Below are 25,392 nucleotides of genomic sequence, written 5' to 3'. Positions count from 1 at the left end.
CTAGCAGTACAATTGGAATGTTTGCCCACTACTTTGTCAGTCTACTGCCAACGGCCGTAGCCGTGTTGAAACACCGGATCCCGTGAGATCTCCGAAGTTAAGCAAGATTAGGCATGGTCAAGGTTTGGATGGGTTGCTACGCGCTGTTGGTGCAGGGTAGGGGAATGGAGGAGCGGAAGGGAACTGGCCACCCTACCGTACGTAAACTCCGGCTCAAGCATACCTCTGAGGAGGTTCGGACCTGCTTTCGGACAGAATACACCCTTACCTTACCTTTGTCAGTCTACTCAGATGTTATGATAATTAACCGGGTCATCTTGGATCAACGGATTTTAATATATTCGAACGTACTCGAGTCTACATCGTATAATTTTCCTTATTTCTGGCTCCATGGCTAACTGGTTAGCGTTGTTGTTTTCTGGTCACAGGGGTCCTGGGTTCGATTCCCAGCAGGGTCTAGAATTTTTACCGTCATTGGTTAATTCCGCTGGTATGGGGGCTAAGTTTATGTGTAGTCTTCATCATCACAATCAGCATCACGACGCTCAGGTCGCGTACAGGCGTAAAATCAAAACACCTGCACCTGGCGAGCCGAACATGTCCTCGGACACACCCGGCACTAAAAGCCATACGCCATTTCATTATTCCTCGTGATTTACTGCCGAGAATGAGCCCAGAGGAGTGCGACAGGCTTCAGCAGCCGGCACAATTCCTATCCTCGCCGCAAGATGGGAGCTTCATTCATTCCATCCCTGACCCGGTCACTGACTGGAAAACAGGTTGTAGGTTTTCCTTTTCTCAGTGACATAACAATATTTCAGGACGTCACAACAGGAAATGTCATTTTTTTCTATTGACATTTACTGTGTTGAAGAACTTAATACAAGTTGTATGAAATGCGAAAACCTCTCTGTGAAATATTTCAGCTCAGAACTTTGGCCGGTAAATGAAATGCCGTGTGGCCTCCGGAGAGGCCTGGTGCAGCTCTTTTGATTTGACGCCTATAGGCGACCTCCATGCCATGATGAGGATGAAATGATGATGAAGTTGGCACGTATACCTAGTCCCCGTGAGAGGGGAATTAACCAATTATGGTTAAAATTACTGACCCTGCCGGGAATCGACTCCGGGACCCTTGTAACCAAAGGCCAGCACGCTAACCACTTAGCCATGGAGCTGGACACTTCGTCCGGTAAGGTCCAACACTGCGCGAGTTCTGTCACAGAATTCTCGCTCTTGATGGCATATGTGCTGCTGACATGTTTTTCTGTCACAACACTATCACATTGCTGTTGCTCAGGGCGAAACGACGGTTTCTAACCTTTTATGTTTCCCGTCCAGTGAAAAATAACGGAGATATTCGGGATGAATACACTTTTCCAAAAACTTCGAAATATCGACGAAAATACCGTATGCAGCAAAATAAACGACACTTACATTTTTGTTCATCTGATATTCACGGTTCCCTAGCAACGAAGTGTTTACTGTATATGTATAATAGTTTGACAGTGAATTCAATGTGATTAGTTATAAAAAGTATGAGCTGGGCCAGGGGCTCTTGCGTCTACATGGGCTCTTATGGGACTAACTCGGCAGAGATGAGCTAGAGCTAGAAAACGTTGTTCGGGATCTGTGATGGCCGCTGGTGGCACTGTTATCAACTTGAGCACGTCAAAACGGGGAGTGATGATTCGCGCCAGTACTGACAACGTGCGTGTAGAGTTTCGTGAAGTTTCGTGACATTAGCAGCAACCATGCCGAAGCGGATTGACCCTTACTGGGAGGGCTACATAGTAGCCTTTTCCGATATTAAATATAGCTGTTCTGCAATCCAAGGAATGTGCAAGAAGCGTTCTTTCTTGATATCAAAGAACGGGATCAGTGCTATATTAAATAAAAAAGGCAAAGGCCGACTAGGCTTAACTCCAGAGGGGATAAAACACGACCAGTCACCAGCCGTACACCAGAAGTGGTGAGGAAAGTGACAGCCCTTGTGTCTCGGGTGGTAACCCTGCCCCACTAAAGGACAATCGTACGTAAGTTGGGATGTCTATTTCAACAATTAATACCGTAATGAACAAGGACCTGCAATTAGCAAAGCGGCATAAGGGCCGAGTTCACAAGCTGTTGCCTCGTCACATTTCGGAACGTCACACTAACCCGCAGGGCCTCTCAAACGCCCAAAATGTCAAGCGTGCAAATCGAGGCGCAAGGGCTCCGTGCACTGTGCATCGGTCCCGCTCGGCTCGGCTCGGACCAACGCTTCGTCTCTGGGCTACTCGGCTGAGCTCGGCTCAACTCGGCTCGGATTTGGAGCGCTACGGAGCAAGTGAGGAAGAGGGAGACAGGGGGAGCGAGCGAGACTGGCGTGGGGAAAGAGAGAGACAGCGCTATTGCCCCAAATCGAGGAGTGGGGGGCTGCACTCTGGTCAACCAAGCGAAGTCGTCTTTTGCACCGTGTACAGTGCATGCACCAGGCGCATGCACCCTGAGAGGCCCTGCGACTAACGCAAGAAAGCTGTATGAGGGCTATCTGGCAGGGGACAGTTGGAAAAATGTGATGACATTAGACGAAGCATATGTTTACCTTAGTGATTGTAACAAACCCCACTCGATTTACTACTGCCCTAGAGATAAAAAATCAAACATTATATAAACGTAAGGTAAGGGTGTATTCTGCCCGAAGGCAGGTCCGAACCTCCGCAGAGGTGTGTCTGAGCCGGAGTTTACGTGCGGTAGGGTGGCCAGTTCCTTTCCGCTCCTCCATTCCCTTACCCCCGACCAAGAGCGCGGGACAACCCACCCAAATCTTGACCATGCCCAACGTTGCTTAACTTTCGAGATCTCACGGGATCCGGTGTGTCAACACGGCTACGGCCGTTGGCAAAACGTTATATAAAGAATTCTGTAAAGAATGCCAGGAACGTTTTCCAAGGGGTTTCACGATCATCGCTGGATACTGCTACAAGGGCAAGTTAACCATTCGCCATGTCCCTAATAGTGTGAAGGTGAACTCTAAATTCTATCAGCAAGAGGTTTTAACATTCATTTACAACACAGATATCCCTGCACGGTATGGTAGGGTGAAAGATCAGGTATGGGTGCCACACTTCCCTTTCGAGTCGTCTGTTCTTAGAGAGAATGGAGATGGAAACACTGGAATCCGTGCAATTCCTTTTACTGGCATTCCGGTGAAGGCACCCTATGGGTCAACCATAGATTTCTGTGCATTTGGACTCCTAATAAGGACCTTAGGAAATAGACGTTCACGCACTGTCAATGCCCTCTGGAAACTCTGTCAGGAGGTGCGGGATAAGATAGACATGCTAGCTCTGCGAAACAGTCTGCGGCAATGGAAATTACGTTGTCGGGCTATAGCTAGAAATGTTGGCTTTCCAATTGAGCATGATGGTTGGTGGAGACATGGCTTTTCATAAGCTAATTACCCTTCAAACATTATCCCCAGAGGTCCCGAACGACCTCCTGAACTGTGAAGATGGCGGCCGCGTGCAAATACTTCTGAGACCCTGACGCAATAGGATCGCGTTACCCGTTTCACTTGCCTTCACCCAGGCTATCTTTTTCATAACTGTATGAGACTAAAGGAGTTTCTACTCGGCATTACCTTCCTTACCAACTGTTCCTCCCAACTTTTGGGGAGAGGGGTGTTTGTAATTACTGTATAATTTCTTTCTTTGTAGGTGGGAGGATGCTGTAATACTGCTGCGACAGGTGACTAGAATATGAACTTACAAGGGGGCATTCCCTACTCGTCACCACCGATTTCGCTCAAATTTATAGAACATGCAGGGCTTGGCCAGAAATGAAAGTACCCAGCATTGGAACTCCAGATGGCCAAGTGTATAGAAAATAAAAATGAAAATAATAATATAGACGCGGCTCTCACAGCGTATAACCCACTTACGTTAGTGTGCACGCCGAGGAGTAGTTGGCGTAGTGGTAAGAGCTTGGACTAGTAATTCGATGGTCGTGAGTTTGACTCCGCGTGTGGAGAGTACTTCTTCAATTATCATATTATTTATTTATTTTAATTTATTTTATTTATTTTTATGCAAAAGGCATATAGGACGCTATTTTTTTAATGAGCGCACAATTGTAGAAAATTTGGAGTTGCGAACTTTCCCGACGTGTTCAAACAGAAATTATTCTTTTTTCTCGTTTATTGGCTATCTCCCCTCCTTGAGGAATGTGCCATAAACGTGAATAGTCGTTTCGCTGTAAGATTCGTTTCCACCTGACAAGTGAAGGTTGGTCCTGGCGGCTGTATACAAACAATAGATTCTTGGCGCAGCTAGAAAAAATTCTGACAATTAAATCCCCATTTTTTTACCTTTTCTATGTCTTTTGCGTATAAATAAATAAATAAATAAATAAATAAATAAATAAATAAAATGATTTATTCACCTCTTTGCTTAATTGGAAAATGAATAATATAAAAGTTGACAGAAAAAACAGTCATTACACGGGGCGTTGAACCTACGACCATCGAAATACCAGTCCGAGCTCTTACCGCTACGCCAACAACTGCTCGGCGTGCGCACTAACGTAAGTGGCTTATATGGTGCGAGAGCCGCGTCAACATTATTATTTTTATTTTCCATACGCTTAGCCATCTGGAGTTCCCACTTCGGGTACTCTCATTTCTAGCCAAGCCCTGCACGTTCTATAAATTTGAGCGAAATCGGTGGTGACGAGTAGGGAATGCCCCCTTGTTAGACACTTTCCTGTTAGGAACGTAAGTTTTAGGTTATAGTCATTATTCGCATGATCTATGTCCTTCTCGTGCTCAATCATGTATGAACAGGCGCTTTACAGCCAAACGTTAATTGGAAGGAAATGGTTCGGTTATCGTGAGCCTTTTTTCTGTGCTAGATATCCTGAGATGTTACATAGCCTCCAACCGATCCTTAACCAGTACCCGAAAACGTTGAGAGCTCATCATAACTTGTTTGAAATTGAGATTCACATCTTGCATTATTGTAGATTTAATTACTGCATTTCAAATTTGAAAGCCAATTTACTCGAGACTGTTAACATACTTGGACTAGGAAGTAGATATAGTGTCATCAAAATAAATGTATTTGTGCTACACCACGATCAATACAAACCTTTTGTACGGTTAGTGGAATTCAAACAAGAAAGTTTAATCTGCCAGTCAATTGTCCACAAACTCTTAAGTACTGTGTCTCCAGCAACATCACGTTAGACCTATCAAAAATATGTAGTTCAGTAAATGAGTCTTGAGAGTAGCGGCTCAGCAGTTCTAGATTTTCTCAATTAAAAACACTGTAAATGATCGTTCCTAACATGTTATGTCCATATTTCTAGCGGATTGAGATGAAATTTAATATAATCATCAAATAAATGTGCACCGATTAAGTCTCTAGACAGTGAATTGTGTGTTCGAAGACTTACTAATATGCTTTTCTAATGTCATTGTCTCACACTGTACACTATATCCCGAGGAATGTTCCATTATGGTGGGCTGCATTCATAACGTCATCGGCCTCTTGACGTACGAAATAGACAGGTATAAGCAAGATTATACAGAGTGTTCCAGGAGGAATGGTCAATATTCAGGGATATGACAGAAACGATCATTTGAAGCAAAAAAATTCCACTGAACATATGCCCTATTCCGAATGGTTTCCAACATATAACGAGCCGGCCCCGTGGTGTAGGGGTAGCGTGCCTGCCATTTACCCGGAGGCCCCGGGTTCGATTCCCGGCCAGGTCAGGGACTTTTACCTGGACCTGAGGGCTGGTACGAGGTCCACTTAGCCTACGTGATTAGAATTGAAGAGCTATCTGACGGTGAGATAGCGGCCCCGGTCTAGAAAGCCAAGAATAACGGCCGAGGGGATTCGTCGTGCTGACCACAGGACACCTCGTAATCTGCAGGCCTTCGGGCTGAGCAGCGGTCGCTTGGTAGGCCAAGGTCCTTCAAGGGCTGTAGTGCCATGGGGGGGTTCCAACATATAACACCTTAATTTTACCTTTGTTTTTGGGCTAGTGGCGTGCACGTATGTGTCTTACCCACCCAACCTTTTAGACGTTTTATTCTAGCACAATTTACTTCGTGGCCTTCAACATCTTTGATCGGGATATCTGTCTGCCATTAAACTAGTCCGTTGAACGCGCAATTCTCCATGGTATGTTGTGAGTGGAATAGTGCGAGGGATTGAAAATGTATCAGAGAGAATCATCGATTAACTGTGTTTGTACACGCGCTACCACACATCTACACTAATGAAGAACTTGCAGATATGGTGTATGTTTACAGCTTCTGCAATGGTAGTGCTCCTGCTGCTGTCGAGGAATACCGTCGACCCTCGGCGCTTTCCGACACGTCGCATTCCTCATCATAGAGTGTCTTCAGAGCATTGCGTGAATCAGGTGTTCTTCCAAGTTTCCATTTTTCTTCTGAACGTGTAGTACAATAACCTGTGTGGGAACAGCAACACGGTGCGGCGTAGTCCTACTACCAGCACATGGCGACTTTCTGCATGTACCAGTGTCCCACGAACACGTGTGTGGCGAACATTGCATGCTGAAAACTTGGACCTATTTCAAAACGTCAAAGAGGTTGGGTGGGTAAGACAAATATGTGCGTACCACTAGCCTAAAAGCTCATGTGCGTTAAACGTGTCCTACCTCGGAAACCATTCGGAATAGGGCATATGTCCATATGAATTTTTTTTGCTAGTTGTTTTACGTCGCACCGACACAGATAGGTCTTACGGCGACGATGGGACAGGAAAGGGCTAGGAGTGGGAAGGAAGCGGCCGTGGCCTTAATTAAGGTACAGCCCCAGCATTTGCCTGGTGTGAAAATGGGAAACCACGGAAAACCATTTTCAGGGCTGCCGACAGTGGGGTTCGAACCTACTATCTCCCGAATACTGGATACTGGCCGCACTTAAGCGACTGCAGCTATCGAGCTCGGTATATGAACTTTTTGCATCAAATGATCGTTCTTGTCATATCTCTGAATATTGACCATTTCTCCTGGGACATTTTGTTCCTTATGGTATTCCTGTGTGTAATCAATCAACACTAGATATTTGACCTAACAATCTCCAAAAGACATATTACTCAATTTCCCGCTAATTGATCAGATATTCTGAGATAGCTTGAAATGAGATAAGATTGAAATAAAATAAATTATCCGCGTATATTACATACGCTAATACTCGCATTTTGACTGTTATTCTCACAATGGTTAATTAATCAGACAATATTCAGTATCTTAACAAGTTCTGAACACTTTAATTTAAGGGAAATAAATTTAAAATAGAACGTAATCAGTAAACTTTAAGGTAGATACTCCAAACATGTTGCAGAGCAGTGACATTTCTTTCCACATAGATTCATAGCATATTCCACCTTAAAATTTCAAAGTGGAACATTGACATATTACATATTAACTCATTCATTTATAAAAATTATTCCACTCCTTTTTAGTTGAGGAGTTTTTGATAAGTAATCAGGAGTAACCCTAGGAGGTTAATCTGGAGAAAATAATTTGGCAGTAGCAAGAACACTGCAAACTCCAATGAACCAAAAATTTCAAAAGTGCGTTGCACACATATTTTGTTGATTTTAAACGTTCTGATAATTTTCTATAAGTCATGTTACCCTTCATTAATAGTGAGTAATATTAAACAGTTACAGTTTAACATCACTTTTTTACGAAGCTCTTCAATTCCACAGTTCCTCCAACGTGGGTGGTAGAGCCTAAGAACAGCGCAGCCAAGTTGGGCCAGCAGGCGATGCTTGACTGTCGGGTGGAAGGATTCCCTCAGCCGTCCATCACCTGGAAGAAATCCTCTGGTAAAATCCTAATTACTTTTTCCTGTTCATAAAGTCTTTGGAAGTAAAATAACATCAATATAAAAAATCATTTTACTGTAAATTAAAGTCAGGAGAACGTCATAATGAATGTTACGTAAACACAGTGAACCCCGATAAGACGCGTTCGTTTAATACGCTATCCCGTGTTAAATGCACTTTTTTAAATGTTTCCCCTTGACATATCCTTAATAGAATACACCCTTTTTATTGCGCATTTCTACCTGCCTAAGACGACCTTTTACATGGGAATATTCTTCGCTAGATGTTTTTTTTTTTTGCTAGGGGCTTTACGTCGCACCGATGCAGATAGGTCTTATGGCGACGTTGGATCAGGAAAGGGCTAGGAGTGGGAAGGAAGCGGCCGTGGCCTTAATTAAGGCACAGCCCCAGCATTTGCCTGGTGTGAAAATGGGAAACCACGGAAAACCATTTTCAGGGCTGCCGATAGTGGGATTCGAACCTACTATCTCCCGGATGCAAGCTCACAGCCGCGCGCCTCTACGCTAGATGTTTTAATAACGCTTAAATGAACTAGAAAATCCTCACTACGGTGACAAGCCTAAGGAGAATGTCAACGTAGTGAGTGGTGAGGATTAAGAAGAGGTATCTTATTAATGAACTACATGGATTGAAGCCCTCGGAGTAATGAACATGAAATGAAACATCATCTGTGCCTCTTCAGATGAAATGGCATTTGTGTGAATTCACAATTATATCATGTACAACCCGTGAAGAGTCATTGAGGGAGTTCACATACGAGGTTCATAAGTGTAATATTGTTAGACCCAGCACCATTTTGTGTTATGCATACATTTTGAGATATTATTACTAACTGCCCACAAAAAATGGCTGTGAATCTGCTCTCCAGTGCACTAGGATTTAATAATGTGCTTCCTATCATTTTAGATGTTCTATTTGAATTAAATTATTAGTAAATTTTGTTGTCTAGAAATTACTTGTGTGGCTGCAGCCTTGTCAATTTAAAATCCCAGAATAGTATGGAAATTAATTCATTGTTGATGGTTTATGTACTTTCTTTAGACCGCGTTTAGATATAATGGGACAAATTAAAGTGTTTTAGTGATATTTCACTTTTCCTGAAATAGAATATTATTTGTTGTGATTTACTTAGGTGAAGGCTGCATATCCGAAAAGATAAGGGCGTGTTTTTGGCCCTAAAAGGATGTGGGTTCGATTCCCCATCAGATAGTAGGAAAATATGGAATTCTGGAAAGGCACTTGGACCTGAGGCTCACTAAACCTGCACAAAAAATGAGTAGCAGGTTAATTCTTGGGAACAAAGGTGGCCGAGCAAGTAATTTCAGCTATTTGTTTTCTAACTATTGGGAACTCAGTTTGTAGGAGCGTCGGCTCACATGACAAAGTGATGTTCAAGGAGTATTATATAATTGTATTTCTGTATCACTGAAAACGTAGTCAGTCGGATAAATGTTTTATGAGGAGTCTCCTTGTATATACGGGAGAGGCAACCATTAACTAAAACCCGAACTGAGGCTCCGTCATTTCGAATATCTCCCATCTCCCTATGTATAATACTTTGTACAGCTTAGTGATCAACGATAAATGGACATGTTTCTGAAGAAATGACTATCAACACTGATGTATAATAACTGTACGCTTACATACACATAACTGAGCAGACTCTTGTACTGACGAATATATCTCGCCCTATGCGATGGCCCTTCGTAATAAAATATTTCATTTCATTCTAGTTAATATTCATGTGTCCAACACGCACTTTGCCAATAAATTTGTATAGTTCTATTATGTCGGGAGAGTGACAAGTAGAGTTTAGGGGAATTTGCAATTAGTGTAATGATTTAAATTGGTTCTAAAAATGTGCCTCTTTTAATGATAAAGTGTAGATCATTTATTTTGGTCTGCTTATATACGGAGACTTAGAATTTTTATCCGATCACATTTCGTGCCAAAATGTGCGTAACGTCTTTGAGATCCTTATCTTTAATAAATCTGTAACGGGCGTCAAAAACCTGGTATCTGACTATGCTCTTCATAACCATCATTTCCCTTAAGACTGGTCACGCCTTTCAGCCACGTACGGATATGCAGTCCATCATAACAATTGTCCTTGTGCTCATTTCCATATGCTTATGTGTACAGGAATATGAACCTCACATGCATTATACTGTATATTATATTCCTACATTGTGAAGAAAGTCGAAAGTGTTCGTTGGCTTAAAAATTGTAACATTTTATATAAGGAGTAACCAGCGTCATAGAAATGCGTAGTTTTCGTCAAAAAATACTCATTTCCGAACGTTAATTAACAGTTAAAAACACTGTTATGCCACCTAATAACATAGGGAGAGGGTGGCAAACATTCAAATTATAGTCTGTCCCTAAACTTTCTGACAAAACTATAATATTATTTTCTTTTTCACAGTTGACTTCTTGTTGCTTTGGAGGGCTACCTTGAGAATAATCCCCACTAAGGACGCAGGATAGAAGATAGTTATGGAAAGTATGAACGTACTCGGTGTTACTTTACCTGTTACTGGTTGCTTTAAGTATCCTAGGAAAGAGTTTAAATTACAGGAAATAATTAGCAGCTGATGGAATAACATATGACTTACTCTATGTTAAACTAATCTCTGCTACTCAGGAACCATCGCTCTAAAACAAGTTCCAGCTTTATGCACGGTTTCCACGCGGTCTTTTCAAGAGCGTTTTAGCGGGGTTTTACTGTAATAAAATGATTATAAAAACAAGATCTACTCCTGCTTTGAAGTTCCATTTTCTTATGTCAATAGGACAGAAACCGGACCAGTACCACGCCGTAATAGGCCAAAGTCTCAAGCACGCACATGGACTTGACCTTAGTCCAAGCCAACCAGGGTTACAACTCTTACCCAATGGATCTCTTTACATCGAGACTGTTTCTCAAGAAGACGAGGGCCGCTATGTGTGTGAAGCTAGTAACGGTATTGGAGTTGGTCTCAGTGCCATGGTGGACCTTACAGTTCATGGTAAGTACCCAGTAGTGAGTATAAATTAGATTTAAACCCTGGAATTGTGGAACACACTTCCCTACTGTATTATAACTAGAAATCGGATTTGTACGCAAATGTATATTTTGTTTGCCGATATGTAGACCTCCAAAACCGACAAGGAAGTGCGTTTGGAGGTGAAATTGGATGAATTATTAAGTTTCATAATGCATACAGACTATGCATCTTTTCATATATTTGAGATTAGTGCATCCATTTCAAATTTCGGATTTATTATGCATGTTTTGGATTTTTATTATGGATGTTTTAGGGTGATTTACAAGCAGTCTTCAATAAAATGTAAAGTAATTAATGCCGTGAACTATATCGGCAATGAAACACTTCAGAGGGATCTGGCACTTATCAAGACACAGTTCCCAATCATACCAGAGTCTATCAAGAAGGTAGCATTATGAGAATTGCGTCTTGGTGATTCGCTGGACATTATGGAGAACGTGAAGCACGAAATATAAGGTATCCCAGGAAACCTTGCACTCCGTCTGCAAACAAAATATTGTGATGTCCTTAAAAGTAATCCGGGCTACGACATCGTGATAGCCATAAACAAATACACTGACTGACAGAGCAAATGCAACACCAAGAAGGAGTGGTCAGAACTTTATGCCAATTGCAGGGTAGACTGACGTCACTGAGGTATGCTCATGATGTGAAATGCGCTGCTGTGCTGCGCACGTAGCGAACGATAAATGGGACACGGCGTTGGCGAATGGCCCACTTCGTACCATGATTTCTCAGCCGACAGTCATTGTAGAACGTGTTGTCGTGTGCCACAGGACACGTGTATAGCTAAGAATGCCAGGCCGCCGTCAACGGAGGCATTTCCAGCAGACAGACGACTTTACGAGGGGTATGGTGATCGGGCTGAGAAGGGCAGGTTGGTCGCTTCGTCAAATCGCAGCCGATACCCATAGGGATGTGTCCACGGTGCAGCGCATGTGGCGAAGATGGTTGGCGCAGGGACATGTGGCACGTGCGAGGGGTCCAGGCGCAGCACGAGTGACGTCAGCACGCGAGGATCGGCGCATCCGCCGCCAAGCGGTGGCAGCCCCGCACGCCACGTCAACCGCCATTCTTCAGCATGTGCAAGACACCCTGGCTGTTCCAATATCGATCAGAACAATTTCCCGTCGATTGGTTGAAGGAGGCCTGCACTCCCGGCGTCCGCTCAGAAGACTACCATTGACTCCACAGCATAGACGTGCACGCCTGGCATGGTGCCGGGCTAGAGCGACTTGGATGAGGGAATGGCGGAACGTCGTGTTCTCCGATGAGTCACGCTTCTGTTCTGTCAGTGATAGTCACCGCAGACGAGTGTGGCGTCGGCGTGGAGAAAGGTCAAATCCGGCAGTAACTGTGGAGCGCCCTACCGCTAGACAACGCGGCATCATGGTTTGGGGCGCTATTGCGTATGATTCCACGTCACCTCTAGTGCGTATTCAAGGCACGTTAAATGCCCACCGCTACGTGCAGCATGTGCTGCGGCCGGTGGCACTCCCGTACCTTCAGGGGCTGCCCAATGCTCTGTTTCAGCAGGATAATGACCGCCCACACACTGCTCGCATCTCCCAACAGGCTCTACGAGGTGTACAGATGCTTCCGTGGCCAGCGTACTCTCCGGATCTCTCACCAATCGAACACGTGTGGGATCTCATTGGACGCCGTTTGCAAACTCTGCCCCAGCCTCGTACGGACGACCAACTGTGGCAAATGGTTGACAGAGAATGGAGAACCATCCCTCAGGACACCATCCGCACTCTTATTGACTCTGTACCTCGACGTGTTTCTGCGTGCATCGCCGCTCGCGGTGGTCCTACATCCTACTGAGTCGATGCCGTGCGCATTGTGTAACCTGCATATCGGTTTGAAATAAACATCAATTATTCGTCCGTGCCGTCTCTGTTTTTTTCCCAACTTTCATCCCTTTCGAACCACTCCTTCTTGGTGTTGCATTTGCTCTGTCAGTCAGTGTATTTGGCTGTTACTGGTAATGTTGATCTACCAGAATGTTTAACACCTACATTCACTCCCCAAATCAAGTACTGTCCTGTCAAATACGTAGATGTAGAGAGATCATTCCCCGCATTGAAGCTATTTTAACAGTCAAACGCCGCAGATTTAAACCAGAACACTTGGAGAAGACTGGTGAAGTGTTACTATAAAGCAAAGTATGAACAGGAAAAGTAGGGTGTGCAATGTAAAGTGAAAGAGGAATATATATTTAAGTGTGTTTCTTCACGTTTGTGGACATTTTTACACAGTGTTGTTAAAACCTTATTAATTGATTTATCATATCTAATTATAACTAGAGAACGAAATCTCAAAAGTAAAACATTGACCAGAGGTGGTTACAGGGTTAAGGAACGGTGGTTGTAGGATTACATCAGCTGTTCATTTAACTGATATGAAACCGCTCAAAAAATTAAAAGAGAATAAGTACTTGGTATTGTATGTTCCTTGCATTTAATATTTTATCAGACTTAATTTCCATTATTATTAAGATATAATAAAATGCACCTCCCACGAGGATACCCACAACAAATACACAGTTCAAAAAAATTAGTGGAACATGTTTTGTAACGTCTGGTATGTGAACGTTAATTTGATAGATGGGGTTCCAATGGTTTTACAGCATACCTTGAGACCTTAGCTACTCAGGGTATGTCAAATCGAAGTTATATCCATCTGTAGGCGTAGCCAAGCATTAAACTGTCAGGAGACCCCTCAAAACAAAGTGAATAACTGTGCGTCCGTGTGCCTTTGTGAGGTACACAGACTACTGCGGTCATTTGAGCACGTTGTACGTAAACCAGCACATCCCATGAGACATCTTAACGAGGTTCAAGTCGCAAGGTCCGTCACTTTGATCCAAGAAGGACGGACTTTTCGTCGTGTTACTGTGGATCTCAATGTCTCTCCGTCAGTTATTCGCCGCTTGTGGAATCGCTACAGTGAGACAGGCAAGTTCACAAGGAGGGTTGGACAAGGTCGTGGACGCATGAGAGCCCCACTGGATGACCATATCTGACCATCTGGGCGTTGCGGCGTCGTTCAGCAACTGCCAGAGAACTGCAACAAGACCTCAGGAGGGTCACTGGAGTCACGTTGTCTGACCAGACAGTAAGGAACAGGTTAAGAGAAGTGTCCTTACGACCCAGACGTCCTGTTCGAGTGCCCCGTTTAACGCAGCAACATCGCGCAGCTCGCCTTCTGTTTGCCCGTACCCACGTCAACTGGCTACTTCGCCAATGGAGACCTGTGTTGTTCACAGACGAGTTCAGATTTCCCCTGATATATCGTGATGGACGTCAACATGTATGGAGACGCCGTGGTGAGCAGTACATGCCAAATGTTGTCCAGGAAGGCGACTGATTCGGACAAGGTTCTGTGATGGTGTAGGGTGGCATCAGTATTGATGGCCGTACGGATCTTGTCTTCGTCCGTGGTAATCTTACCGCTGCGGGGTACATCGAGCAGATTTTGCTACAGCATGTGTTGGTTGCTGCATACGGTGTTGACCCTGAATTCGTACTCATGCACGACAATACCAGGGCTCATCTAGCGCGCATCACCAGAGCTGTCTTGCGAGAACTGGACAATCAACGGATGGAATGGCCAGCAATGAGTCCCGACCTTAATCCAATCGAGCATGTGTGGTATAGGCTTGACAGAAGTGTTCGTGGGCGTCCTGTTCCACCACAGACTCTCCATGACCTCGAGCAGGCTCTCTTTGAAGTATGGGATCGGATACCGCAACGTGACCTCCGTCGATATATACGGAGCATTCCACGTAGCTGCCAAGCTGTGATAAATGCTCGTGGAGGACATACACCATGCTGAAGCTCTCCAACTGTGATAAAAATCCACCCTGAAGGACTGTTATCACTTTGTTTTCGCCCCTATTTGGACACTTCCGTTTGTGTTCTGAAAATGAACGCGAATCCATCGATGTCCTTTTGTATACTTCAACGGTAAAGAATAAAGGTTTAGTTGGTAATACACCTGAGTGTGAGGTATTGTTTTATGGAGCATGGCATACGTTCAAAGACATGTCCTAATTTTTTGAACTGTGTATTATATCTACAGGTTCAATTGTTTCTGAGAAACGAGGAAGTTATACAATATGAGGCTATTGGTATCAAAATGAGCAATCACCAATTTTCGTCAAAATTGAGCTACTTAACATCGTTGTATTATGCTACTAGCCCTCTACTAAACTATGTGTATAATTTAGATATAACCCAGGAAATACCTCATAAGTATAAGGTTGTATACGTTCAGAGATATGGCCAAATAACTATTAAAGAATATATCTGTAGTAGTAAATTATAATTCACCAAAAATGAGTACCAGGTTAATTCCTGGGGGCAAAGGCGGCCGGGCGTGGAGCTAACCACTCTACCCCATCAAGTGCCGAGGTAACGTATCGTGGAAGCCTTTACCTCCCACCCCTCCCAGGGCCTTCATGGCCTGTACGGAGTTGACTTTGCTTTACTTTTAGTAAATTATAATTGAATTATGTATCATGACAGTTTATTAGTTGGAATAAGTGTGTTACATTTCGAAAACGAACAAAAGCAGTGGCACGTGATAGTGATGATTACGATGATCGGACGGTCTTTCCCTCATATTGGCGGTCATCCGCGACTGGGGGAGGGGGGGATGTATTCATTCAATCATTAATGTGCTGAACTATGTTTCTTTTTTGTTTTTGTTTTTTGTTTGCAAAAAGAAAGAACAAAATCCTATAGTTTAACCACATGAAAGTACAACGTTGCTTTCAAACAGAATAATCTCCGCCATCTGTTGGGATCAAGTGGGACATTTTTCATAACTAACAATCATCTCTTTCCGTTCCGGCCATGTAAATGCTGACATATTGTTTCAATTGAGTTATAAAGTGAGACTGCCCTGCTAATTTGTCGAATTTGTAGTTATATTGGAGGTATATTCGGTGTTCTGAAACTACATGAAGGTGAACGAACATAATTATTATATTATCAAAACAAGCTGTAACTTTCTGCGTAGAGTACCGTACTGTGATGGATACGATGCAACAAATCTTGACACCTGTGTCAACCACAAAAGCGAGCAAATAGATTGGGGATCAAAGGATATGGAAATCAGTTGTTGCTAAAAGTCTGAGGTAATAATAACCTGTGCAGAGTAGGAAGACGACGAGGAGGAGGACAAAGGATGAAAAACATATTGGAAAGTGGTTTCAAACTAAATTTTATGTTCGGAACCGTAAAAGTACAATGGTTCCTGTATGTCAGCAAGCTCAACTCCGCACATTCAAAAGAAGCACCTTAATGAACTCTATCTAGCCAACAAAACGTGAAACTGCTACGGCATGAAGTTGGGACATTAATCAGAAGATGTTACTACTGAATAATTGAGAAGTTTGGCAGTTCTAGGTTCCTAAACTGATTAGATTTATTTTGTTTTGTTTTTCTGTAGGCTACATCATGAAGTTTGGACATTTCTCAATAGATGTCATTACAAAAACTGAGGTCATGCACTCTGGTGCAGGGTAAAAAGAATTTGTTAATGAAAGAAATGTTGTGTTTATGGGTTTTCTCAAGTAAATTCATTTATTTTTTCATATATTTTAAGGTTTGCAACATTTCCTTCTCATTCCGCCGGTTTTGAATCTGGCCAATAGGAATTTTCTGTAATTATTTTTCAGCCTATCACAGGCTTCTTGTTGGTTTTTTGGGTGTAACTTTTGATTCTGTTAATAAAATTGAGAGGGTGTATCCGGATTAGTCCAAAACCCTCCAGAACCGTCCCCTCGCATATACAGGGTGGCCCACTTAAACCTGTCACCGCAGATATATCTGGAACAACAAGAGATATTGAAAAATGGCTTTCACGGGCAAGAAGGCAGAGAAGGGGCTAATTAAAGTGAATACTATGAGCCAGTCAAAAACGTAGGAAAATAGTATTTTCAACATCAACTTACATTTTTTTAAATGGACACCCTGGATTATTTCGTAAGCAGTCGTTAATATGAAAAATCACATAAGTAATGGCGTTTATTTCATCGCAATAGGTCAATTACATCCCGAGATATTGCAACGTGAATTTGACGCTTGAGATAAACGAAACGCTCAGCAGTTGCACATCCCGAGATTCCAGCACGAATCTCACGGTCCTCTTACTCGCGATTTGATTGCCGTACTACAATGCGTCAGGCGCTATACTTAATGCTATTTGCACTGCTATCAAGAGGGATGAAAATAAGAGAATTTCGTTACAGTAACTTTGCTGTATGAATTATGTACATTCTGAAGTAGTACAGTACAGAGTACTGCAATGTACTGTGTAGGTAAATAAAACACGCAAGACGAAACCGTTATTTACATATTTTTTGCTGTGGCAGGAAATCCTTCTCTTATTTTCATCCCTCTTGATAACAGTGCAAATAGCATTAAGTACAGCCCCTGTCGCATCGTAGTACGGCAATCACATCGCAAGTAAGAGGACCGTGAGTTTCTCACTTGACTCTCGGGATGTGCAACTGCTGCGCGTTTCGTTTATTTCAAGCGTCAATTTCACGTTGCAATATCTCGGGATGTAATTGACCTATTGCGATGACACAAACGCCATTACTTATGTGATTTTTCATGTTAATGATTGCGCACGAAATAATACAGGGTACCCATTTTAAAAAACGTAAGTTGATGTTGAAAATACTATTTTCCTACGTTTTAGACTGGCTCATAGTATTTACTTTAATTAGCCCCTTCCCTGTCTTCATGCCTGTGAAAGTCATTTTTCAATATCTCTTCTTGTTACGGATATATCTGCGGTGAAAGGTTTAAGTGGGCCACCCTGTATAAGCTGCGGCCTTTCCGGCTACCTTGTCTCTTGATCGCCGTATTTCTGAGAGTGTGTGTGTGTTAAGACAGGAGGAGGGGTGCCTCATTCTTCGTCAAGCAGACCAGCAGCCAAGGTAATGACCACCAGACTAATTTTTCTCTAGCTACCTCCGCAGACTTATACGAGGGGAAGGTTCAAATTTCTAATTATGTAACCTTCTGTTTTCTAAAATGTAAACCTCATTTCGGCTAATGTAAAATTTCATAAATTCTCAAAACTCTAAATCGGGGATAGAGAGTGCATTACCCTCTCGAGTTCCCCTTCAACTTGGTTTGAGGTGACTACGACCTTGTACTTTGTTTTTCTTTTCTGTAATGCATTAAATTAACTTTCATTCGAGTCACCTCAGTAGCTTGGGATTAGCCTCTGCATCATCGGGCCGAGAGCCCAATTAGGGTTTTAAAAGTTTCTAGGAGTGCAACTGTACGCCTCCATTCATTTTGTGTTCGGGCCAGTAATCTAACCGGTTCTTTTTCCACGAAGGCCCAGTAGTAAAAGTAATTTCAATTGTAAATTGTGCCTATAGAGGCCAGAGATTGTAAGATTTTTTGATGTAATGTTGCCTTGAGTAGGTTGTAAGAAATTCTTTAATGTTGGAGAGCATGTAAGCTCTTTTCTAAGTGTTCTGCAATATTGAGGGGTGCCTTTGGAAGGCCGTACTTGTAATCCTTGGAACAAAGTGCTCTTAAATTGGGATATTCCTGTCCTTGTCTAAACATTGAGACTTTGCAGATTTTGTAAATTGGATCTTGTAGCTCAAAAACTTGTAAATCGGGGGCTTGAGGCCCAGAATTGTTAAATTTACTATTCTGGAGCTCCCTAATTTTATCCCCAGTTTGTCATTATTATTTCACTAAGAGAAAAGTTGTTAAGTTTTTAAAAAAAGAAATATAACTTTATTTAAAGTTTTAAATTAATTTATGATATTGTAGTTAGACCCATTCTACCCAGCACCTTCTTTCACCTCTGCGTTCCACAGATACCCCGGAACAAACGATAAATCACATGTTTGGTTTTCTTTGATTATTCGCATACAACCCGTTTTCTATACATATAAGAAAAAAATAATTCAGGTAGAGTGGACAGAAACGCATTAGATAAACAAAACTACTTCTACTGTAAAATGCAGGAAGGTGGGAATTTGCTCCTTTTGATACCAATAGCCTCATACCATGCGCCCATTTTTTTTATTCTTTGAGTGACTGTATCTTTAGGTAAATTACGAAATAAGGAGATCTCTGTTCAATAAATGTTAAATGTATACAGTTCTACAAAATTAGAGGCACACATTTCAGTTTTATTTAATGTAAGACGTTTTTCTACAAAGAAGATAATGAAGTGAGTGACTTTCGTAAGTGTGAGTTATGCTCTATTTGTTTTAGTCACCTGCCTGTTGGTGTCGTCAGTCCATTTGTTGCAACTCTCCATTCTGTGCTAACCTTTTAATTTATACGTAACTGCTACATCCTACATCTACTGTAATCTGTTTTGTCATATTCATACATTAGTCTACCCCTACCGTTCTTACCGCCTACACTTCCCTCATTTACTGTTCTTACCGCCTACACTTCCCTCATTTTTTTACAAGTTGCCTTACATCGCACTGACACAGATAAGTCTTATGGCGAAGATGAGATAAGAAAGAGCTTGGAGTGGGAAGGAAGCGGTCGTGGCCTGAATGATGTTACAGCCTGCTGTGAAAGTAGTAAACCACGAAAACCGTCTTCAGGGCTGACGACAGTGGGGTTCGAACCCACTATATTCCGAACACAAACTCACAGCTGCGCGCCCCTAAACGCACAGCCAAATCAATCTTCCCTCAAGAATCAACGGAACAAGTCCTGGGTGTCTTAAGATGTGTCCTATCATTCTATATCTCATTCTGGTAAAACATCCACCAAATTATTCTCCTCTCTTCATTCCCGATTCGATCTACCCACCTTACCTTCAGCATTATTGTGTAACACCACATTTCGGAACCTGCTATTCTCCTTCCTCCATGTTTCACTTCCACACATTGCCACGCTCCAGACAAAGGTCTTCAAAAATATATTTCTAATTTCTATAACAATATTCGAAATGAGCACATTTTTTCCTTAAGAAAGGTCTTCCTTACTTGTGCTAGTCTGCATTTTGTGTCCTCCCTTTTTTATTGCTATTTGTTCGGGGCGTCGACCCATGTGGATCTTTTGTCCCTCCTGACACCATATTACATGAACCTGCGTGCAATTGGAATGGCAGTAGTGTGAAATGTTGTGTGTGAGGAAAGGAAGATTAAGGACGTCACAAACACCCAGTCCCCAGGCCAGGGTTATTAATCATTAAAATCAAAAAACCCTGACCCGCCGGGAATCGAACTCGGGATCGCCTGGTGACAGGCGGACGCGTTGCACCCCTCACCGCGGAGCCGGACTGGGTCCTCCTTACTTCTGTCGTCATTATATATTCGATTATCCAAGTAACAATGGAGCCTCCGTGGCTCAGACGGCAGCGCGTCGGCCTCTCACCGCTGGATACCGTGGTTCAAATCCCCGTCACTCCAGGTGAGATTTGTGCTGGACAAGGCGGAGGCGGGACAGGTTTTTCTCCGGGTACTCCGATTTTCCCTGTCATCTTTCATTCCAGCAACACTCCCCATCATCATTTCATAGCATCTGTCAGTCATTAATAAATCACTTTGGAAGTGGCGACCCCATCGTACTAATAGCCTATATATGACTCATTCATTACATCCCTGACCCGGTCAAAGACTGGAAAACAGGTTGTAAGTTTTCTTCCAAGTAACAATATTCATCTACTGCTTTTAAAACTTCATTTCCGTATCTAATATTTCCTGCATCACCAGACTTCGTTCGACTGCGCACCATTACCTCCGTTTTAGATTAATCGTTATCCTGTACTTCTCCAAAATTGCGTGCGTCCATACCATTCAGCAGTTTCTCTAAATCTGCTGCAGGCTCAGATAAAATAACAATATCATGGGCAAATCTCAGAGTTTTGACTTCCTCTTCCTGAATTCTGATACCCTTTCTAAATTTCTGTTGATTTTCTTTACTATCTGATCAATATAAACATTTAAAAGGAGAAGGGACAAACTGCATTCTTGCCTCACGCCTTTCCGCATTGCTGCTTCTTTTTCATAACTCTCGATTCTGAGCACTGCAGACTGGTTTGTTTACCTGTCTATACCAACCATTGTTTTTACTCAAGCAGACCGGTGCGCTTTACAAGTTCCTTAGTTGAGGTACACACCACGTTTTATATAACCGGTGACGTTGTTAACTTTATACGTTCTGTGTCCGACCCCAACATGTGTTGTAAGTCCCACTAACCACGTGTACGATCATGGGGGACGCCAGGGTGCATGGAATATTGGCCCTCAGGGGTCCTTTTACGTGCCAGTAAATGCACTGACCGAGCTCGATAGCTGCAGTCGCTTAAGTGCTGCCAGTATCCAGTATTCGGGAGATAGTGGGTTCGCTATTTTGCTTTACGTCGCACCGACACAGATAGGTCTTATCACGACGAAGGGAGAGGAAAGGCCTAGGAAGTGGAAGGAAGCGGCCGTGGCCTTAATTAAGGTACAGCCCCGGCATTTGCCTGGTGTGAAAATGGGAAACCACGGAAAACCATCTTCAGGGCTGCCGACAGTGGGACTCGAACCCACTATCTCCCGATTACTGGATACTGGCCGCACTTAAGCGACTGCAGCTACCGAGCTCGGTTAGTGGGTTCGAACCCTACTGTCGGCAGCCCTGAAAATGGTTTACCGTGTTTCCCATTTTCACACCAGGCTGTACCTTAATTAAGGCCACGGACGCTTCCTTCCCATTCCTAGGCCTTTCCTGTCCCATCGTCGCCACAAGACCTATCTGTGTCGGTGCGACGTAAAGCCAATAACAAAAAATGTACTGAAATAGGATTTCACATGTTATCACTCCTAAATCCTTACCGACTGAGCCTGAAATCGAATACACAATCTTGAGGACAGATGACGTGCGCGTTATCAACTCTGGGACCCATCCGCTCTGATCAAAATACATGTTCGTGAACAATACATTGCCACCCCCAGAGGCCCGGGTTCGATTCCCGGCTCTGCCACAAAATTTGAAAAGTGGTACGAGGGCTGGAACGGGGTCCATTCAGCCTCGGGAGGTCAACTGAGTAGAAGTGGGTTCGATTCCCACCTCCGCCATCCTGAAAGTGGTTTTCCGTGGTTTCCCACTTCTCCTCCAGGCAAATGCCAGGATGGTACCTAACTTAAGGCCACGGCCGCTTCCTTCCTTCTTCCTTGTCTATCCCTTACAATCATCCCATCCCCCACCAAGGCCCCTGTTCAGCATAGCAAGTGAGGCCGCCTGGGCGAGGTACTGGTCATCCTCCCCAGTTGTATTCCCCGACCTAGATTCTGGAGCTCCAGGACACTGCCCTTGAGGCGGTAGAGGTGGGATCCCTCGCTCTGAGTCCGAGAGAAAAGCCAACCCTGGAGGATAAACTGATTAAGAAGAACAACAATACATGCGTATCTTAATACGTAGACTTTCACGACCACTAAATGACATTACAATATTAATTTGGGGTCGCGTAATGTTTATAACGAAGCATTTCGATGTTGGTCGCAGAGCAGAGCAATAACAAATAACGTAATGACAACTGTCATTCCATAGTAACAAGACTCAAGATACAGAGACTCTGTTAGAATTATAGTTCATTCCAGGGCCTCCAGAGTCAAGGAGAAAGATATTGACAAGTTAACTAGGGTGGGTAGCCATGATCTAGCCGTCACCTTTGCTATTTATAAAGAGGAACATTTATACCAAGAATCATTCGTGAGGCGATAGGAATTTCTAAACACCCGGATAATTTCAACAATGAAAGAAAAGGTACTGAGTCGAAATGGTGAGATGAGATCGATTTGGCTAAATATGACGAACAGAAGAGTTAAAATGATAGGACACATCTTAACACACCCATGACCTGTGCACTTCGTTTTTTGAGGGAAGTGTAGGCGGTAAGAACGGTAGGGGTAGACCAAGTTATGAATATGACAAGCAGATTATAGCAAATGTAGGATGCAGTAGTTACGTAGAAATGAAAGGGTTAGCACAAGATAGGCTGGCACAGAGTGCTGCATCAAACCAGACTATGCACTGATGACTCAAACAACAACATTAATGATTTTTAAGGAGGAAAATTAGTGTTATTTATGTACAAACCAATACAGCTCTATAAAGTATTTATATATATATACGTAAACAAACAACAATAGGCCTACACAGGAGAAGTAATCATAGTTTATACTGTCTCTCTAAGTTAATTAATAAGTTATTTTCTCGTAACTATATTGGGTCGATGCATAAGTTCGTGCTTTTCTTATATTTACATTTTATTTTATTTTACTGCCAATGCCACGCACTATAACTCACAATCATTCAGTTATGTATTCACCTCCATTCTCTATGACCTGCCAACGTTCAGGTAGCAGTTGAATGCCTCGCCTGTAGAACTGTTTTGGTATTGACTGGAAGAAATCTGTTAGACACTGGTCAATAGAAGCTTAGTCAGGAAACTCTTGCCCCTGAATGTGGTTAGAAAGTGAGCGGAAAAGACGGAAATCTGAGGGGCAAGGTCAGGGCCATACGGAGGATGAGGAAGAGGTTCCCAGCCAAGTTCAGCAATCACACCTTTGGTCAATTGTGCTGTATGCGGCCGAGCGTTTTCATGGAGCAATAAGACTGGTTGTTGGCTTTGTGTTTTGTTGTCAATAGCAACGGCAAGCCGTCTTAGCTGGTCACTATATATAGCAAAAGTAATCGTTGCGTTTTTCGGAAGAAGTACATGGTGAATAATGCCATCTTTGTTCCACAAACACACAACATTATATTTTGTGGATGGGCACTATCCTTGGCACGGGGAGTTGCTTTTTTTGATGGGCTGAGCCACTCTTTCCTCTTCTTCATGTTGACATTCTGGCACCATTTCCCATCACCGGTGACAATGTTCGAAAGAAATGCTTCGTGCCTATCACAAGCCAACCGGTGCCAGGCAAGCAACGACGAACAGATGTTTACTCGCTGATTTTTGTTACTGTCACTTAGCACATGTGGTACCCAATACCCAATTTCTGTACCTTACCCATCGAATGCAAATGGCGTAAATTAGTTGACTGATCACATCCATAAACTTGCGCATTTCCCGTGTTGTTTGACGATGATTCTCATAAAGCAACAAATTCAAGTGATTGCGTCAAAATCTGAAGGTCTTCCAGAACGTGGATCATCAGACAAGTTAAACCGTCCTGCTCGAAAGTGGAAAAACCATTTTTGAGCTGTTGTTTCAGCAATTGCTTCATTCCCGTACACTTCACAGCTCCTGCTGCACTTGATCCTCGGTTAAACTCAAAGAGTAAAGTGTGTCGGAAATGCTCACTATTCTCAACTTGACATTCCATATCCGTTTACCTGAAATATACACAAACAATACGTTCACAATCAAGAAAACATGTGTTTCACAACACACAAACTCCAAACTCCTTTAAAACAACGGAATAACGGTAAGCAATCCCTTCACGCCGCATTGTTGCCAACCCAAAAGAATACCGCATGAACGTATGCATTTATGAACTTAGATAACAAGATATAAGTAATGACAATTCTCTGATTATTTACATGTTTTATGGATAGCTATTACGTCATTGACACTCTCTGGATCTAGTTCAGGTCATTTGTCTCCTGCTAATAGACCCGAACAGCTGAAAACTCGCTCACATGGGGCACTTGTACACTCACGAGCAAAATATTTTCGGTTGAAAATGGGAACAGGTAACATTTGGGCATAGATTTCGGCCATCCCTGAGGATGGAGAAGAGACGAGCGGGATAATGTCACATGTGTTCGTCTTCCAGGAGGTGTGCACTCACAAGTCACTCCTGCTCGACTGTCATTTCTCTGGAACTGAGTCAGGTGTTTCTATGATTAAACATGTAGTAAGCCAGCAGTTAAGCCACTGAGCTAATCATCTCCCACATTTTCTAGTCTACAATAAATTCTCCTAAATACGCTTTTTTTTCTTTCTTCCCTTAACCTTGTCCATTTTCTTCTGTCCACATTCACAACCCACAGATTACTGGTTGGATGCATTTATATTCTATTTAGAAAATAAAATGTCTATCCATTTCATCACAGCAGTTACGAGCAGGAGTAAACGTAGGCTACATGATTGTACTGCTTGGTTTGAAGAGTGGTCAGAGTCGTTACTGCAGGAGTGAAGTTGGTTGCTCGTTGCCAAGTGAGGGAAGGCCAGCAGTTCAGTGTACAGTTCTGATTACTTTACGTGCCAGTAAATCTATAGACAAGATGCTGGCACACTTCAGAACCACTGTGAGTCGTGATTGAACCCGCCAACTTGACGTCAGAAGGCCAACGCTCTTTTATTTGAACCATCCAACCCGGCACTATTATATTTATTTATTTATTTATTTATTTATTTATTTATTTATTTATTTATTTATTTATTTATTTATTTATTTACTTCCCATGGTTTATTTTCCCCCGGACTCGGCTAGGGATCCCACCTCTACCGTCTCA

At 42.9% G+C, this 25,392-nt stretch overlaps 1 protein-coding gene across 1 annotated transcript in view; it reads left to right on the top strand.

Annotated features, from left to right (window-relative positions):
• LOC136863821 (cell adhesion molecule Dscam2) overlaps positions 1 to 25,392 on the top strand; it is a 760,504-nt gene that overhangs the window by 478,586 nt on the left and 256,526 nt on the right. Inside the window, exons 12-13 of the mRNA XM_067140158.2 lie at positions 7,734 to 7,853; positions 10,667 to 10,882. Of these exons, the coding sequence (XP_066996259.2) occupies positions 7,734 to 7,853; positions 10,667 to 10,882 (336 nt within the window). The remainder of the gene's footprint in view (positions 1 to 7,733; positions 7,854 to 10,666; positions 10,883 to 25,392) is intronic.

The sequence above is a fragment of the Anabrus simplex genome, chromosome 2, assembly GCF_040414725.1.
Source record: "Anabrus simplex isolate iqAnaSimp1 chromosome 2, ASM4041472v1, whole genome shotgun sequence".
Lineage (NCBI taxonomy): Eukaryota > Metazoa > Arthropoda > Insecta > Orthoptera > Tettigoniidae > Anabrus > Anabrus simplex.
This window is presented reverse-complemented; position numbering and strand designations above follow the sequence as displayed.